The following is an 18,081-nucleotide window of genomic DNA, read 5'->3' as shown; positions in this document are numbered from 1 at the left end:
GGGAAGGAGTCACCTGCATCAGTTTTCCCTGAGGGTGAGACCCAGCAAGTTAAAATACTTTTCTGTGCAGTCTCCGGGCTCTGTTTTTCTTATCCTGCCCACTATGTGGTGCTTGTCTGCCTGCAGGTCGCACCAGCAAAAGATGTAATGGCTCCTTTAACTGTGGAAGGCTCTCCCTGCTGGGGGCTTGGTGGAGACAAAAGAGAGGTTGTAGGCTGGTTTTAATGGCTTCAAATTGCCAAACCCTGGGGTCTGAATTCCTTGAGGGAGGGATTCCACCTGAGTTGGGCTTCACCCCTCCCCTGGGGAAGGCACAGGTGGGAGACAGCCCTGAAAGCAGCCTGTTTCTGCCTATGCTTGGGGCAGCTGAAGCCCGAGAAGTCCTGTTGCTGAATCCATAGGCTGCCAAGTCTCCATAGAAACACAGCCACTAAAACCTCCGTTTCCTCCCCTTTCCTCTTTTTCTGTGAGCCCAATGAGTGACCTCTGCCTTGACCAGGTTTAGAGGCTCTTTCCCTTCCCTCTGGGAAGCCGCCTGTGGGGGAGGGGTGCCAGGCGCCGACCGTCGCAGCTTGGGGAACTCACGGTTCTGGGGAGGCTTGCAGCTGGTCCAGCTGGTCCCGACTGGGGTACGCTGTGTGTCCAGTCACTACCGTGGCTCCGGGAGCTGTTCTGTACTGTTTCTGGTTATTTAGTAGTTGTTCTGGAGGACGAACTAAAATGCGCACATTGCTAAGCCGCCATCTTGGCCCCTCAGATATTCCGCCTTAGATTCAATGACACAAATAGGTTGAAGTGAAAGGATGGAAAAATATTTCATGTAAATAGAAATCAAAAGAGAATTGGGATGGCTATACTAAAATCAAGCAAAATAGACTTTAAGTCAAAAACTGTTATGAGAGACAAAGAAGGATGTTATATATTGATAAAAGAGTCAATTCATCAAGAATGTATAGCATACTCACCTGTCATGCGGGAGACCTGGATTCAATTCCTGGTGCCTGCCCGAGCAAAAAAAAAAAAAAAAAAAAAAAATTAAAAATTATACACATATAAGCACTGAACAACAGAGCCCCAAAATATATGAAGCAAAATGTGATGCATTTCATAGGGAAACATCTCAAGACCTGTGATAGGTGGTAGTTTCTTAGACTTTACACCCAAAGCACAAGCAGCAAAAGAAAAAAAAATGGATAAATGGGATCTCCTCAAAAGAGGAGATAATTCAGTGTTTCAAAGGACTTTGTCAAAAGAATGAAAAGGCAACTGACTCAATGGGAGAACACATTTGGAAACCATATATCTGATAAGGGTGTGATATCCAGACTATATATAAAGAAATTCTACAACTAAAAAATAAAGAGATGAACAATCCAACTAAGAAAGGGTTAAAGGACATGAATAGACATTTTTTCCAAAGAGGAAATACACGGAGCTAAAAAGCACATGAACAGATGCTCTTCTTTATTAGCTATTAGGGAAATGCAAATCAAAACCACAATGAGATATCATGTCCCACCTACTAGAATGGCTGCTGTTAAACAAACAGGGAACTACAAGTGTTGGCGAGGATATGGAGAAATTGGAACACTTATTCACTGTTGGTGGAAATGTAAAATGGCACGGCTGCTGTAGGAGGATGCTTTGGTGGTTCCTTAGGAAAGTAAGTATAGACTTGCCTTACAACCCATCAATCCCACTACTCAGGATATACCCAGAAGATCTGAAAGCAGGGATGAGAACAGACATTTGCACAATGATATTCATAGTGGCATAATTCACAATTGCCAAAAGATGGAAACAACCCAAGTGTCCATCAACAGATGAATGGATAAACAAAATGTGGTATATGCATGTGATGGCATATTATTCAGCAGTAAGAAGGAATAAAGTTTTGAAGTATGTCGCAACAACATGAACCTTGAGGACATTATGTTAACTGAAATGAATCAGTCACAGGAGGACAAATGTTGTATGATCTCACTGACATGAACTAATTATAATATGTAGGCCCATAGACATAAAATATAGAATATAGGTTATACCAGGATATAGAATGAGGCTAAAGAATGGAGAACAATTGCTTAATATGTACTGAATGTTTAACTAGTTTGAACTAATGGCTTCTTCAATACAAGATGATGTCTCTAAAGCTCACATTTCTAATTTCAGTATAAATTCACATCATGGATGTTGGCAGTCATCCCACAGATCAGAATTTGTGATGTATTAGTGGAATGCTTTATTTCTGAATCACAGTTGTCTGAGTAGAAGGCACTATTGATGGGTGCAGGTGTCTATCTGTTAGACATTAATTCCCTTCCCCCATTTACCACTCTGTCCCCACCCCTGACCTCAGCTATCACAGGAAACACAGCCTCTTCCTTTCTGTTGGGATGCTTACATTCCCCTGTTCTGTATTTGTGACCAGGTATTTCTCAGGATCTGAGACCAAATTTATCTGGGCTCCTGCGGGGATTCTTTTCCATAGCAGATGCCGTATCTTCCTAGAAAAGAATCTGCCAAATCCTTTCCATCCCACACCTGTGTCTGCATGTGATAGTTAGATTCAGATGTCAACTTGGCCAGGTGACGGTGCCCAATTGTTCTGTTGCTGTGGACCTAAATCATCAGCACACTGATTTAATCTATGGCTGATTACATCTACAGTCAATTAAGGGGAGTGCCCCCCCCAATAAGTGACATGTAATCTAATCAGCTGGAGGTGTAAAAGGAGAAATCAGAAGAGTGGGAGCTCAGAGCCGACACAGACCCAGACGTTTGAAGATGCAGAGAGAAGGTGCCCTGGGGAAAGCTATTTGAAAACAGAAACCAGGAGAGAAGACCAGCAGATGACACTGTGTGCCTTCGCATGTGACAGAGGAACCCAGAAGAAAGTCAGCTGCCTTTCCTCCAAGGAACTGTAAATTTGTCACTAAATTTTAAGTTCCCTTTATAAAAGCCAATCCATTTCTGGTGTACTGCATTCAGGCAGCTTTAGCAAGCTAAAACACTGCCTTTCTACAGCTTTTAACTTTTCCTTGCATTCTAGGGTTAGACTCTTCTTCCCTCCAACTGAGCCCAATTAGAGAGGGAGCTCACTGAGGAATGTTCTTATCTACTTTTCTATAACTCTTAACACCAAAGAGTAAATTGGACATTGGACATCTGTGGTGGAGACTATGGGGATGGAATTGTAAAGAGAGGGAATAGGGGGAGAAAAAAGGGAAACTTGCTCAGAATTCCAGGCTCTTGGAGGGAAACAGGATTTTCAAGGATAAGAAAAGCTGGAGATGTGATGACTGGGTCCAGGTCTTCCCATAACTCACTGCATATGTGTTTGGGGGGCAAGGTAGAGGGAATGAGAAACTGAGATAAGAAGACAGTTGAGCTAAGCCAAATTCACCTTTCCAACATGAAATATTCCTTCCAGATAAATGTGGTGGCAGCTCAGCACCCGGGATTGGGGTTTGGAGGCAGTGGAATGCAGGCAGGATGGAGACACCCGAACCCTACTTGGAAGAGGGAGCTAGTTTTGGTGAATGGAAACCTTCCCAGAAGAAAATGAGGGAAACACAAACCACTGATGGGTTCTTCTTTCTCTACCTGCAGGTCTTCTGTTTCAAGATTTCCTGGCCTGACAGCAGCATCCCTCTGCCCCCAAGGCCCCGCCCCACCTACCAGTCCCCCAGCTCTCTCCCCCAGGGGCTTTTCAACCTGACCCACCTGCTGTACTGGCCTCCGACCCCGGGCGACGGGGGAGACTTTCTGGCCTCCACCAGCCCCCAGACCTCCACCTACCACCTCAGGGGACCTGCCCAGGACAGCTATGCCCTGGGGAGCTACCTGGAGGCCGTGCTGGTGGCCAGAGACCACCGGGGCAGGCCCAAGACCCACGGTGGGGATCTGTTTCGGGCGCAGCTGCTGGGTCCTGGCCAGAAGACAGGGGTCCCCGGGGATATCCAGGATCTGGAGAATGGCACATACCTGCTGTCCTTCGCCCTGCTCTGGGCTGGGCAGGCCCGGGTGCAAGTACGGCTGATTCACTCCAGCGAGGCAGTCGGGGTTCTGCGGAGAATCTGGAGAGAGAGAGGAGCCACCGTTGATTTTAAGGGGTATTTCCATGGGAAAACCAAAGCTGAAGAGACTGTGGTGTGCAATGTTGAGCCCCAGTGGACTGGAGCAAAAGGGCCCATCTGCCAGTACAGAGATGTGGAGTCAGGTGAGCTCTGGTACTGTGCTCGCCCCCCTACCCTGCCCTGTGACGCTCTAGTTGGGCACTCAAGTGGACGTTACCTGAATGTGACCACACTGCACGATGAAACTCTGCTGGCATGGTAAGAAACCCCGCAGCTGGGATTCCTGCCCCAACACTCAGCCACATCCTTCCTGCTAAAGCCTGACCCTGTGACCCAATGGCCCTGTCCAGTCTACACCATTCCTTTACATCTGCCCTCATTCAGCACATGCCTGTTCTACCAGATGACAGACATTGCTGGGTTCAGAACAGATGAAGACATTCTACAAAACAATAAGAAAAATCATACACCCCAATAGGAAAATAGGCCAGAGGTATAAACCGGAAATCACAGAAGAAAAAACTTCTATGGTGAATACAAATAGGAAAATATACTCAACATCACAATATTATATCTTTTAATAATTTCCATATTTAAACTTTTTTTTTTCCCCTGGGCAGTCCCCGGGAAACAAACCCAGGTCTCTGGTATGGCAGGTGAGAACTCTGCCTGCTGACCCACCATGGCCCGCCCCAATATTTAAACTTTTTAATATGATGAAAACACGTGTAATGAAGATTGTAGACATGGAAAATCTCATATACTGCTGGTGGGAGTGTAAGTTGGTATAATGACTTTGGAGATTAATTCAATGATGCTTAGCATTGTTGAAGATGCATAAAACCTACAAGCCAGAGATTTTCATTCTAGTTTTAAACTGTAGAGAAACTTTCTCCCATGTGCTCCAAGGGAAGTGTACAAGAATGTTTATTTCAGGCATTATCTGTAAGAGCAAAATATTAGAAACTACCTGACAAGTAACATAATATTTAGTTACAGAAATATATATCAAATGTGTGAAACACGGATGAGAATCATAAACACTGAATTCATGACAGTGACTCCATCCTTGGAGGAAGCAGAATGCGATACACAGAGAATGCATCTGTGACACCTGTAGTGGTCTATTTCTTTCCTTTTTTAATGTATATTTTGTTGTGAAATAATTATAGACTCGTAGAAGTAGCAATAATAGTACACAGAGTCATGTGAACTCTTCACCCAGTTTCCCCCAATGGCAGCATGTCATCTATCTATAACACAATATCAAATCAAGAAAATTGACTCTGATACAATACTCTTCACTAGATTACAAACTTTACTCAGTTTTCACTTTTACACGAATTCCTTGTGTGCCCACACGTGCATCTGCGTGGTTACATCCCATTTATAGATTTGATTAATCACCACGGCAACCAAGATACAGAAATGCTCCATCACCATAAAGGAACTCCTCTTGCTACTCCTTTATGGTTGTTCCCCCATCCCTGGCACCTGGCAACCTTGTTTCTTTTTGGAGGGGTGGGGGGTGCATGGTCTGCGAATTGAACCTGAGTCTCCCACATGGAAGGCGAGCATTCTACCACTGACTACCTCCCCTGGCAACCATTATCCATCTCTATAGTTTTGTCATTTTGAGAATGTCACATTATTTAAATGGAATCATAAAGAATATAACCATCTGAAATTGGCCTTTTGCACTAAATATAATGCCCTTCAGATCCATCCAAGGTATTGCACGTATCAATAGTTTATTCCTTTTTTCCATTGCATGGACTTAAACAGAGTTTGTTTAACCATTCACTGGTTGAAGGGCATTTGGATTGGTCCTAGGTTTGGGGCTATTATGAGTAAAGGTGCTATGAATATTCATACACACAGTTGTGTGTGTGTGTGTGTGTGTGTGTGTGTGTGTGTATGTGAATGTAAGCTTTCATCTCTTGGGACTCAATGCCCACGAGTGTGATTGCAACATCATGTGATAAGTGAATGTCCTGCTTTATAAGAAAGTGCCAAACTAGTTTCAAGTGGCTGTACCATTTTTACATTCCCGCTGGCAATGTATGAGCAATCCAGTTTCTTTGCATCCTCCCCAGCACTGGAGGATGTTTTTTTTAATGCTCTTTTTTTTTTTTTTTTTTTTTTAAAGAGAGAGGGAGGAAGGGAAGGAAAGACAGAGAGAAGGAAGGAAGGATGGAAGGGAGGAAGAAAGGGAAACATCTTTAAACATTTTCTTGTTTTATTATATTTTGTTTGTTTGTTTGTTTTTTACATGGGCTGGGGCCGGGAACCGAACCGGGGTCCTCCGGCATGGCAGGCAAGCACTCTTGCCCGCTGAGCCACCGCGGCCCGCCTTTAATGCTCTTTTTAAAAAAAAATGCTCTTTTTAATTTTAGCCTTCTATCTATTTGTTTATAAAGAAAGATCTGATTCAAATCTGGCAAAGTATTACGGTCTGATAAGGATGTGGGTAATACTGTCCCAACAGGTAAAGTAAAATAACTTTAAAAAGTGTGACTAGGAAATGAGAAAAGAAGATAGAAATAATGGAAGACTAGTAATGGAAGAAGGGCTTTATTTAATGGAGCAGATGTGATATATTCTGAAAAAATAAAAAGGACTCAATGGACGAATAAGGTGTCTTAGTTTGCCTAAGCTACTATCACAAACACCATATTATAGGTGGTTTTAAACAATGGGAATTTATTGGCTCATCATCGTAAGGCTAGGACAAGTCCAAAGTCTAGATATTGGCAAGGCTTGTTTTCTCCCAGAAGGCTGTCGTGTTCTGGTGCTGGCTGCGGGCGATCCTTGGGGTTCCTTGGCTTTCCTGTCACATGGTCGTGTTCTTCCCTTTCTTTTCTGGGTTCCCACTGACTTCCTGCTTCTGGTACCTTCCCTGTAGCTTTCTCTTTCTATGGCCTCCAGTGATCCAAATCAACACGCACCCTCATTCAGCTGGGCCACAGCTTAGATAGAAGTAGTATCTTCCAGAGCTTCTATTTGCAATGGGTTCACACGCACAGGAATGAGGATTAAGATTAAGAACACCTCTAAACTGGGGTATCTAACCCTAATCTACCGCAGGTGGTGAAAGAAATGAATGGGACACAATCTAAAAGGTACAGAAGGAGGCAACATTAGGGCACAGGTACAGTGTCACCTCTTCTCTTGAGTGGTGCAAAGAAGTGAGGGTAGGTACAGAGGTAGATATATTTTTCTGGTAAGGGGATTTAATGATGAGATAGCTTATCTGTAAAGTAAAAGGCATTGCCCTGCCCCTCTCTCCCCCATCCCCAGGAGTGAAGAGAGAAAAATGAGACAAGCTACCAAACATAGCTTTCAGGAGTAGGAGAGATATCTAACTGGAAACACACAGAAGATTCCAGCATTTCCAGCCTCCTTAGAATTGGAACCCACAAATTTTGGAGACAATGGTTCATATATTCATGTAAAAAATATTTATTAGGTCATTTATTAGCTATTTTGTTCAATTCTGGCGTTCCTCAGCAGCTCGTAATCATATTGCCTGAGGTTTTATGTTTTGATTTAAATTTTGTTTAAATCAACTTTATAATTAATATATAATATAGCATAGTTATATATATTATATCATATAAATGTAATGTAATATAACTGACACACAGTGAAACGGACCTATTTCAAATGTACAGGTCAATGAGTTTTGAAAAATGTAAACATGAATGGAGCTGCCACCACAACCAAGATGTAGAGAATTTCACCACCCCTAGAGGTCCCCGTGTCCCTTCCCACATTCCCCAGCACCCGAGCCCACCCAAAACAGCCTTAGAAAAACACCAATGTGCTTTCTGACAGTATATATCAGTTTGTGCAATTAGTATTTCAGAAAAATGAAATCATACAGTATGCACGCTGATATTGGCTTCTTTTACTCCAGTTACATGTTTTTGAGATTCTTCTTTACTGATATGTGTACCAGTAGTTTTTCCTTTTTTATTATTGCTGAATAATTGAATGACATTCCGCACTCTGCCTTTTGATGAACTTTTGATTTGTTTCCAGGTTTTGGCAAGCTGCTGTGCACGCCGGTGTAGAAGACTTTTGTAGACAAATATTTTCATTTCCCTCGGGTAAACATCTGTGTGTGGAGCTGTTAGGTTAAAATATATATATTAATATGTATTAATAAATATGTATTTATTCTAAATATTTATTTTTATAACAGTTTTAGATTTGCAGAGAAATTGGGCAGTTAGCACAGAGTTTCTCTCTTCATTCCCCTGCCACGGCCAGTTTCCCCTATTCTTACAGTAATTAGGTATAATTCATGAACCAACATTGGTACGTTATTATTAACTAAAGCCCATAGTTTACTCAGATTTCCTTCATTTTCACCTAATGCCCTTTTCTGTTCTAGACTCCTATCCAGGACACCGCATTACAATTGTCAGGCCTTCTTAGGCAACTCTGGGCTGTGACAGTTTCTCAGACTTCCTTTGATTTTGATGACCTTGACAGTTTTAAGCAGTTGTGGTCAGATATATTGTAAGACACCCCCGCCATCACCACCACCACCAAACCAGAAATAGTCTGATGTTTCCTCTCATGGTTAGACTGGGGTTATGGTTTAGAGGTGAAAGACCATAGGGGTGAAATTTCATCTTCATCACATACTCTCAAGAGTACATGCTACGAGCAGGACAAAGGACTGCTGAAGTTGACCTTGACCTCCTGGCTGAAGTGGTGTTTGTCAGGTTTCCCCAACGTAAGGTTACCCTCTTCCCTTTCCAAGCTGTCCTCCTTGGAAGCAAGTCACCGAGTGCTACCCACATTCAAGGAGTGGGGAATTTTGCTTCTCATCGTCTGCATTTTTATGTAACAGAAAATTATTCTCCTCCGTGTTCCTTCCAGAATTTAGTGCCAAGAAAAGTGTGTCTCTGCTAGGCATGCTGGTGTGCTTCCTTTTATCAGAAAAGGGGAACTACCCGGTCCAGCCTGGCTGTCCTTTTTGGACCTTGAGCTGCGCACAAATGCATGGTTAATTTGCACAGTCCCTCCCCCAGCCTCCGGATAAGATTCTCTTCCTTGCACCATTTCTCTCACACTTGATTATAATTACCCCCAAATTATAAATGCTCTGATTGTATTGTGACTGCCTCAAGCCCTAAGCAGAGTAGAGGTTACAAGTCAATCATCAAATGCCCATGCTGGACTCACCTCGTCACCTTCCCTCAAATCCTTACATTGTCGCCTGGTATGTTGGCAGGAAGGTCACAGACAAGGTGCTGCCCCAGGGCATTTCTGCAATCCAGATCAGAACGGCAGCGGCAGGGAACAGCAGTCTGGGTGAGTGGGGCTGGGATATGCCTGCCAGGGGTAACAGACTTGGCAGGGTTTCCATCCTTGCCTGGGAGTTTGGCCTCTCTGGTAGGGCAGTTAATCGCAGTGGTGGTTCCAAGTGTGGGCAGTGAAACCAGACTGCCTGGGGTTCAAACACACCCTGTGCCAGTCACTGGACTTGACTGTGGGTAATTAAAGTTCTCAGTGCCTCGGTGTTCCCACTTGTCAAATGGAGACGATCATTGCACTGCTTGGGTTTTTGCAAAGGAGTCAATGAAACAATACGTGTCAACTCATAGAAGAGTGCCTAGCATATTGTTAAGTGACCTGGTGCTAGCTCTTTCCATGATTTGGCCTGTTCTGTGTTTGTCTTTCCACTAGCCCTGTCCCCTCGGCCCCCGTGCCACCCTGGGCTCCCGGCCTCAAAGCCCTCCGGCTTCTACCACCAAGACGTGTGGCACTCGCTGTCCTGCTCCAGCCGCTCCTTCCCCACGGCCGACAGCATCCTGGGCTGCCTGGCTGGCCGCGTGGTCCACATGATGGGGGACTCCACGCTGCGGCAGTGGTGGGAGTTCCTGCGTGACACTGTGCCCTGTGAGTGGCCGCGGGGGGGGGGGGCGATGTGTGTAATGCTCCTAGAGCCTCAGAAATGAAGAGGTGACAAGGAAGGCCTTTGAAGGATGAGACTTGGACATTTGCGGTGGAGACTGTCCAGCGCAGGTGCTGATGCTTTGGGCAGGGCAAGTGGGCAGAAAAGCCGGACCTGGGGTAAATGTCAACAATGCCATCCAGCTGCCTTTCCGGTTCGGTGAGCCAGAAGTTGTGGAATGAGCTCAAGTGACAACACAAGTCTTTGCAAATAATATGATTTTTTGACACTCTAAAAATAATATCCCTGGTTAGTCTCCAAATAAAATCTCCTCTTAGGGGCTGCATGGGTAGTTCAGTGGTAGAATCCTCACCTGCCATGTGGGAGACCCGGGTTCGATTCCCGGTCCATGCACTTCCCCCAAAACCAAACAAACAAACAAAAATTCAACAAATGGCGCTGCAATAACAGGATACACAAGTGGAAAAATAATGAAATGTGACCCTGCCATACAGCAATAAAATAAAATAAGTTTCTTCTTAAATAGAATCCAAATGCAAAGGAAATAAAGTTCAAACTGTTGTGCCATCCCCACCCCATCTTAATTTCATAGGACTTGCCACTGGGTCTTGATCAGCAGCTTGGAGGGCAGAGGGTTTCCTTATAGGCTAAGACCTGAGTGACTTCTGTTGAATGTGTGTCTTTTCTTCCAAAATTACATTTTCCACGTGTATCATTTTTCTAATCAATCAGTATGAGCAGAAAACATAAAACCATCGCAGGGCTGGCGGGTAATCCTCCATTTGGAAAACAAAAGTGAGCCCTTCGCGTCTATGACAGCTATTTTAAGCAAAATGATATTCTAAGCAGCAGTTATCTAGTACAAAGACTTCACTGGGTCCTGGAGATAACGAAGGAGTAGGAAAGTAGAAAAAGAAAAGCAAGACAGAATGCTCGCCAGACTGGGTCGACTGTTCAGGAGCCATGACCTCTGAATGTAAGCTCAACTATAAAAATATCAAAGTTTAATGTAACACTCGCTTACCCTGTTCCTGGGAGAAGTCCACCTAAGCATATTACCTCCAATCTCAGATCGGAAACTCAGAAACGTTCCTGTCTTTGTACAAAGCTTAGAAATAAGTGTTGTCACTCTTAGTCATTAGACCTAATTCGATGTCCCCCCACCTTGATTTTATTCATTTATTTTTTTTGTATGCTGTATGGTGGAGTCACATTTCGTTATTTTTCCATGTGAGTAGCCCCTTGTTGCAGCACCATTTGTTGAATTGTTTGGTTGGTTGGTTTTTGTTTGTTTTGCTTGTTTGTTTGTTTTTTGGGGAAGTGCATGGACCTGGAATCGAACTCGGGTCTCCCTTATGGCAGGTGAGAATTCTACCACTGAACTACCCTCACACCCCCTCCCCCCTTTATTTTAAACTGTCTAATTAGGTATGACAGCAATAAGCTGCACATTTACAGTGTACAGTGATGATAAGTTATGGATTAAAGCGCAACAGATACATTTAAATACATGAGTTTATAATGATGACGTTTTGGAGAATTTTAGGCAGCCAACCTATTATTTTAAAAACTGGTAAGTAAAGGGAAAGAAGCAAATCTGTATCCTGCGTTTCCTGCGCAACAAATGGTTGGTCAGGGGAAATTTCTCTTTATAAAAAGATTCCAGCTGAAAAAAAAAAAAATAGCTTCCAGCTAAGAAAGAATGATCACATTAGAATGTCACCATTTTGCAACCCCTAGTGAATTAATAGATCTAGACAATAATCATCAAGGGCTGCTCATGAAGCCACCAAAAATACATACTGCCTTCCAATGAACGCGTATGGATTGGTAAATTATCCTAAGTCAATCTCAAGAGTCCCAGGCAAGAGCAGAATGTGTTTCACTAAAGTCTTTTGGTTGCCAAAAGATGTTGGCCCAGTTCCCTTTACCTCTTGAGAGTGGCAAAGCAGATCTCTGTTGACTTTACTCACAAACATTTCCAGCTCAGAAGCAACTGTAATCTGTCTCTTTGAGCTCTAACGCTTTGGTTCTAACCTGATAATTCTCCACTATCATATAATGTCTTTGGTACTTGATTTTTTTTTTTTTTTTTTACCATTTATGATAGTCTTCATCAAGTAGTTGGGTTAAATCTCATGGTCTATCATGATTAGAAGGTAACATACTACATAGACTGTTAGGTACCTTTTTCTCACTTGCTAGAACCATCTGAGATGTCTCTTGATCAGTATACGGAGGTCATCATCATTCTTTTGTAAAGCTGTACAAGACTCATAGGGATATCCTTTCTTTCTGGACACCGGGCCTTTTTCAAATTTTTGCTCTTACAAACAATGCCACAGTGAATGTAGCACTTGGTATGTTTTCAATGATCCTGTAATATAAAGTTCTAGCAGTTGTAGGTGTCAAATAAAAAATGTAAATGTAGAGCGGGCCACGGTGGCTCAGCAGGTAAGAATGCTTGCCTGCCATGCCCGAGGACCCAGGTTTGATTCCTGGTGCCTGCCCATGTAAAAAAAAAAAATGTAAATGTAAATTCACTTTACATTGCCAAAATTCTCCCATTTTACACTTACCACAGCAATGAATGAAAATTTCTGTTTCCTCAACAGCTTCAACAGACTATTACTGAAAACTTTTATTTTTCTCTCAAATGAATAGGTGAGAAATCCAACTCATTAAAATATAAACACTTTCTTTTATTGACTTTCATATCATCACTTGCACCTGGTTTCCTCTTTTTTTTTTTTTTTTTTTCGGTCTTCCTTCTTAGTCCCCTCCTCCTGTAGTCTCCAACCTCTGAATAATGAAGTTCTTCAAAGTCATTCTTGGGCCCTCTTCTCTTCTCCTTCCTCATCCTATTCCTGAAGGATCTTTCCCATGTCTATAGCTCTGATACTATCCAGAATAATAATGAATCCCAAATTTATCTTCCTGGCCTGGGCCTCTCTTCTGAACTCCAGTTGCTAACTTGATATCGCCATGTAGATGCCTTTCAAGGATCCAAAAATTCAATATAGCACTGATCTTTGGATGGCCCTCCTCCTTCCCCAACACTGAAACACAATCCAGATTTCCTAAAGTATAGTAAGTATGGTTATCTCCCAACTGCTTAAATCAGAAATCTGGAACTCATTAGTACATCCTCTTCTTTGGTACCAGAATCCAATTAATCATCCAGTCCTGCCCGCTCTACTTCAGAAATACCTGGAACTCACTCTCTTCTCTTTATCTCCGTTTCTTTCCATCCATAACCATTGTCAAATCTATTGTAAAGTCCTTTACACCGGGCTTCTCATTTTACTTCTTCATCCCAGGTTTTCACAAAGCATGAGCATTGCTTTTTTTTTTTATTTATTTTATTTTTTTTATTTTTTATTTTTTATTTTTTTATTAACGGAAAGAAAAAAAAATAGAAATTAACACAACATTTAGAAATCATACCGTTCTACATATGCACTCAGTAATTCTTAACATCATCACATAGATGCATGATCATTGTTTCTTAGTACATTTGCATCGGTTTAGAGGAACTAGCAACACAACAGAAAAAGATATAAAATGTTAATATAAAGAAAAGAAATAAAAGTAGTAATAATAGTAAAAAACAACAACAACAAACAAACCAACAAGCAAACAAAAACAAAAAAAACCCTATAGCTCAGATGCAGCTTCATTCAGTGTTTTAACATGATTACTTTACAATTAGGTATTATTGTGCTGTCCATTTTTGAGTTTTTGTATCTAGTCCTGTTGCACAGTCTGTATCCCTTCAGCTTCAATTACCCATTGTCTTACCCTGTTTCTAACTCCTGCTGAACTCTGTTACCAATGACATATTTCAAGTTTATTCTCGAATGTCCGTTCACATCAGTGGGACCATACAGTATTTGTCCTTTAGTTTTTGGCTGGATTCACTCAGCATAATATTCTCTAGGTCCATCCATGTTATTACATGGTTCATAAGTTTATCTTGTCTTAAAGCTGCATAATATTCCATCGTATGTATATACCACAGTTTGTTTAGCCACTCTTCTGTTGATGGAGATTTTGGCTGTTTCCATCTCTTTGCAATTGTAAATAACGCTGCTATAAACATTGGTGTGCAAATGTCCGTTTGTGTGCTTTTTTTTCTTTCTTTCTTTTTTTTTTTTTAACTTGGGCAGGCACTGGGAATCGAACCCGGGTCTCCGGCATGTCGGGTGAGAACTCTGCCTGCTGAGCCACCGTGGCCCACCCAAGCATGAGTTTTTAAAATGCAAATTGGGCCATTTTCCTTAGGACAAAACCCAAAATTATTCACGTGATGTACAAGGAACTACACGGCCCAATCCTGCCTACATAGCTAACCTCATCTCACGCCATTCAAAATGCTCAAGGAACACCAACTTTTTGTCACTTCCACAATATTTCCAACATCTTTTTTCTCAGGAAATATATCTGAGGATATATCTTTCTCTCCTAAGAATCTATAAGCTTTGTGAAAGCAAGTATTGACATATTCTTTTCACCATCATATACAAAAGTATTAAGCACAGTGCCTGTGAGATATAGATGGCACCTCAATTTGTATTTGTGAAATATAGTTAGATGAATGTAGCTGAGAGGTATTAAGACCCTAGACTAAAAGTTGGATGCAAGAAGTATGATTTCTGAATCATTATATTGATATTTCTTTTGTTCCCCAGTATCTTAGAGCAGCTAAGAGCAAAAACCTAAAATTGTAGAATCGTAACCCATACTAAATTCTGATATCTGTTGAGCTGTGCTTTGAAATTTATTGCTTTTTTGTATATATTTTATTTTTCACAAAAAAAGAAAAAAAGTGATAATAAAAATACATATATTCCTTCTAACCTCCAATGTTCTGGAGCAGCTAGAAGGAAAAATCTGAGATGACGGTATGGTAGCCCATGACAATCTCTGAGATCTGTCCTGTACCTTTTTGAAGAGTGCTTCAAAAACTTGCTTTTTTCTTTCTTTGCATTATATATATTATAGTATATGATAAAAAAGTTTTTTAAAAGTTGGAGGCAAGAGTTGGACTTAGGACACTTAAAAATGAAGAATGGATAGGATTTTGTGAATGGCTTCCCTCTAGATTAAGACAGAGAGACATCAGAGATTACTAAGGGCTCTTAGTAATCCATAATTACTCCATAATTACTCCATAATTACTAATTATGGAGAGGTGATTGAAAAGGATAAAATGTTGTATGGTCATCAACAGTGATAGCTGATGGATGGGGCGGTAGGGAAAGTTTAGGAAGTACAGAGCAAGATTTATGTGGAGATGATAGATTCATTTCCTACATATTGAGTTCAAGGCAATGGTGCAACATCTAAGAGAAAACGTTGATTGGGTACATGGAAGTATGGGATTGAAATTGAGATAAGAAATCATGGCTAGCAGGAGAGATTTGGAAGTCATCTTAAACAAAAATCCAAGAAGTAAAAGTAAATACAGCTTCCCCATGGGGGAGATAGTTAAGAAAGTAGATGCTAGTGATAGAATTTTAGGGATTACCTTAATTTGCAGTGTGCCAGGAAAGTATAGAGCGAATAATTGAGCAATGATCGGAAAAGGAGAAAAAGATAGAATAACGTAGTGTTACAGAAGTCAAGAAAAGAAGATTTCAAGGATAGGTTTAAGCAGTGCAGGGAAGTCAAATGCAACAGAGAGGGAAAAGTGAACAATAAAGGGTTTGGATTGAAAATAGTGAGGTCTTTGGCAATCTTAAAACCTGGGGGAGCAGCATTAGGGTTCAGGAAAAGAATGGCTAGGGTTCAGGAAAAGAATGGCTATGTCCTGGGAAGTTAGTGGGGGCTGGAATCTTAATTTGTGCAAAAGGATGGTATGCAGCTGGAGATTAACCCTAGCCTTCCCCACCCCCCCCCAGCCCTGAAACCGGTGGATCTACATGTCACTTATCAGACCGGGCCCCTGATGGCGGTGGACACCTCCCGGGGCATCGTGCTGCACTGGAGGGCCCACGGCTGGCCCCTGCGCTCCCTGCGCACGCCCGTGGCCTCCCTGCACTCCGTGGCCCGGGAGCTGGGGGGCCTGGCCGGGGGCCCCCACACCGTGGTGGTGCTGGGCCTGGGCGCCCACTTCACCACGTTCCCTCCGTCCGTCTTCGCCCGGCGGCTGGCGGGGATCCGGGCGGCCGTGGCTGCGCTGCTGGCCCGCGCGCCCCGCACGCTCGTGGTCGTCAAACTGGCCAACACGGGCTACAAGTCTGCGTACGGCAGCGACTGGTTCACCCTCCAGCTCAACCGGCTCCTGCGCGCCGCCTTCGCCGACCTCCCCGTGGCCTGGGTGGACGCCTGGGAAATGACGTCCAGCCTGGCCCTGCCGGACAGCATCCACCCAGGGCGGCTCATCGTCCGCAACGAGGTGGACGTGCTCCTCTCCTTCGTCTGCCCCGCCTGAGGGCTTCGGCGGGTCCCAGGCCTGGGGGGGTGGGGCCTGGCCATGGTTGTCAAGAGAACCGCAGTCATGATGGGACCTTGAACTACCAATGATTCAGAAAAGAGTTATTGCCCCAAATCTAACCTCCTAGGTTAACCACGGATAACATTTTGGCAACCATTCTTTCATATGCCTGTCCACAACACAACACATACATGTATAATTTCACGAGCCTTCTTCTTCATTCTGTTTAAATTGAAATCTGTGTTAAGATCATTGTCGATTCACATGTGGTTGCAAGAAATAATACAGAGAGATCCGGTATGTTGTTGTACCCAGTGTCTCCCAGTGGTGACATCTTGGCTAACTATTCTAGAATGCTCTAGTTTGTCAGCTGCTGGAATGCAATATACCAGAAACAGAAAGGCTTTTAAAAGGGGGACTTTTTAACGTGCAAGTTTACAGTTCCTAAGGCAGTGAAATGTCCCAATTAAAGCAAGTCTTGAAAAATGGCCACATTAAGGCACCAACAAGAGGTCACCTTCACTCAAGAAAGGCTCATGAGGTTCAGGGTTTCTCTCTCAACTGGAAAGGCACATGGTGAACATGGCAAGTCTGCAGGCTTTCTCTCCAGGCTCCTTGTTTCATGACGCTCCCTGGGGGGCGTATTCCTTCTTCCTCTCCAGAGGTCTCTGGCTGCAATGGCTCTTGTGGTTCTCATGGCTGTCTTCTCTCCTAGCTCTAAAGCTTTCTCCGAAAATGTTTCCTCTTTTTAGAGAATTCCAGTAACCTAATCAGCACCCACCTGGAATGGGTGGAGTCACATCTCCATCTAACCAAAGGATAATACCCACAGTTGGGCGACCACATCTCTGTGGAGATAATCTCGTCAAAAGATTCCAGCCTGCCTTGTTGAATGGGGATTAAAAGAAATGGTTGCTCCCACAAATTGGATCAGTATTAAAATACGGTTTTCCTAGGGCCTATAATTCTTTCAAACCAACACATACACTATCACAACCTGTGTACGATCCACCAATCGTATTCAGCTTTCTCCATTTTACTTTTACTCATTTGTGTGTGTGTGTTTAGTTTTACATAATTTTACCATGTGTTTATGTTTAGGTTTAATTCTTTAGCATCTGTTTTGTAGCCTTGCAGAGGAAAGAAACCAAGCCCAGGGGATTATCCAATGTGGGACGTCTAAGAGGAGAGTTCTAAACAAATGTTAAAATTATTTAGAGTGAAATGCTGGTGATCGGTGAGGGGGAGGGGTGGGGGGTATGGTATGTATGAATTTTTTTCTGTTTTCCTTTTATTTCTTTTTCTGAATAGATGCAAATGTTCTAAGAAATGATCATGATGATGAATATGCAACTATGTGATGATATTGTGAATTACTGATTATATATGTAGAACAGAATGATCAAGCCAATGTTTGTGTTTGTGGTTTTTTTTTTTTTTGGTATTTAAAAAAAATTTTTTAATTAATTAAAAAAAAAAAGAGGAGAGCCCTAGCTTAAGTTGGACTCTCAAAAGCCCATACACTCAGGCTAAGGGTGTTCCAGAAATCCACCTCCTCACCTAGGGGAACACAAGGAAATCTACCTGTTGGGAAACTTAGCATGTAGAATGAGGGAAAGAATCCATAAAAC

At 42.7% G+C, this 18,081-nt stretch overlaps 1 protein-coding gene and 1 non-coding gene across 2 annotated transcripts; both read left to right on the top strand.

Annotated features, from left to right (window-relative positions):
• The first annotated feature begins 3,295 nt into the window (after positions 1-3,295).
• Positions 3,296-17,853, top strand: LOC143667023 (NXPE family member 3-like). Its single transcript, XM_077140726.1, has 4 exons — positions 3,296-4,337; positions 9,328-9,407; positions 9,783-9,995; positions 15,915-17,853. The coding sequence occupies exons 1-4, from the start codon at positions 3,496-3,498 to the stop codon at positions 16,445-16,447; spliced, it is 1,668 nt and encodes a 555-aa protein (XP_076996841.1). The 5' UTR covers positions 3,296-3,495; the 3' UTR covers positions 16,448-17,853.
• Positions 10,334-10,404, top strand: TRNAG-GCC (transfer RNA glycine (anticodon GCC)). The gene has a single exon. It is a non-coding gene; the product is annotated as a tRNA-Gly (tRNA).
• Positions 17,854-18,081: the final 228 nt, after the last annotated feature.

The sequence above is a fragment of the Tamandua tetradactyla genome, chromosome 23 (assembly GCF_023851605.1).
Source record: "Tamandua tetradactyla isolate mTamTet1 chromosome 23, mTamTet1.pri, whole genome shotgun sequence".
NCBI classification, from domain to species: Eukaryota; Metazoa; Chordata; class Mammalia; order Pilosa; family Myrmecophagidae; genus Tamandua; species Tamandua tetradactyla.
This window is presented reverse-complemented; position numbering and strand designations above follow the sequence as displayed.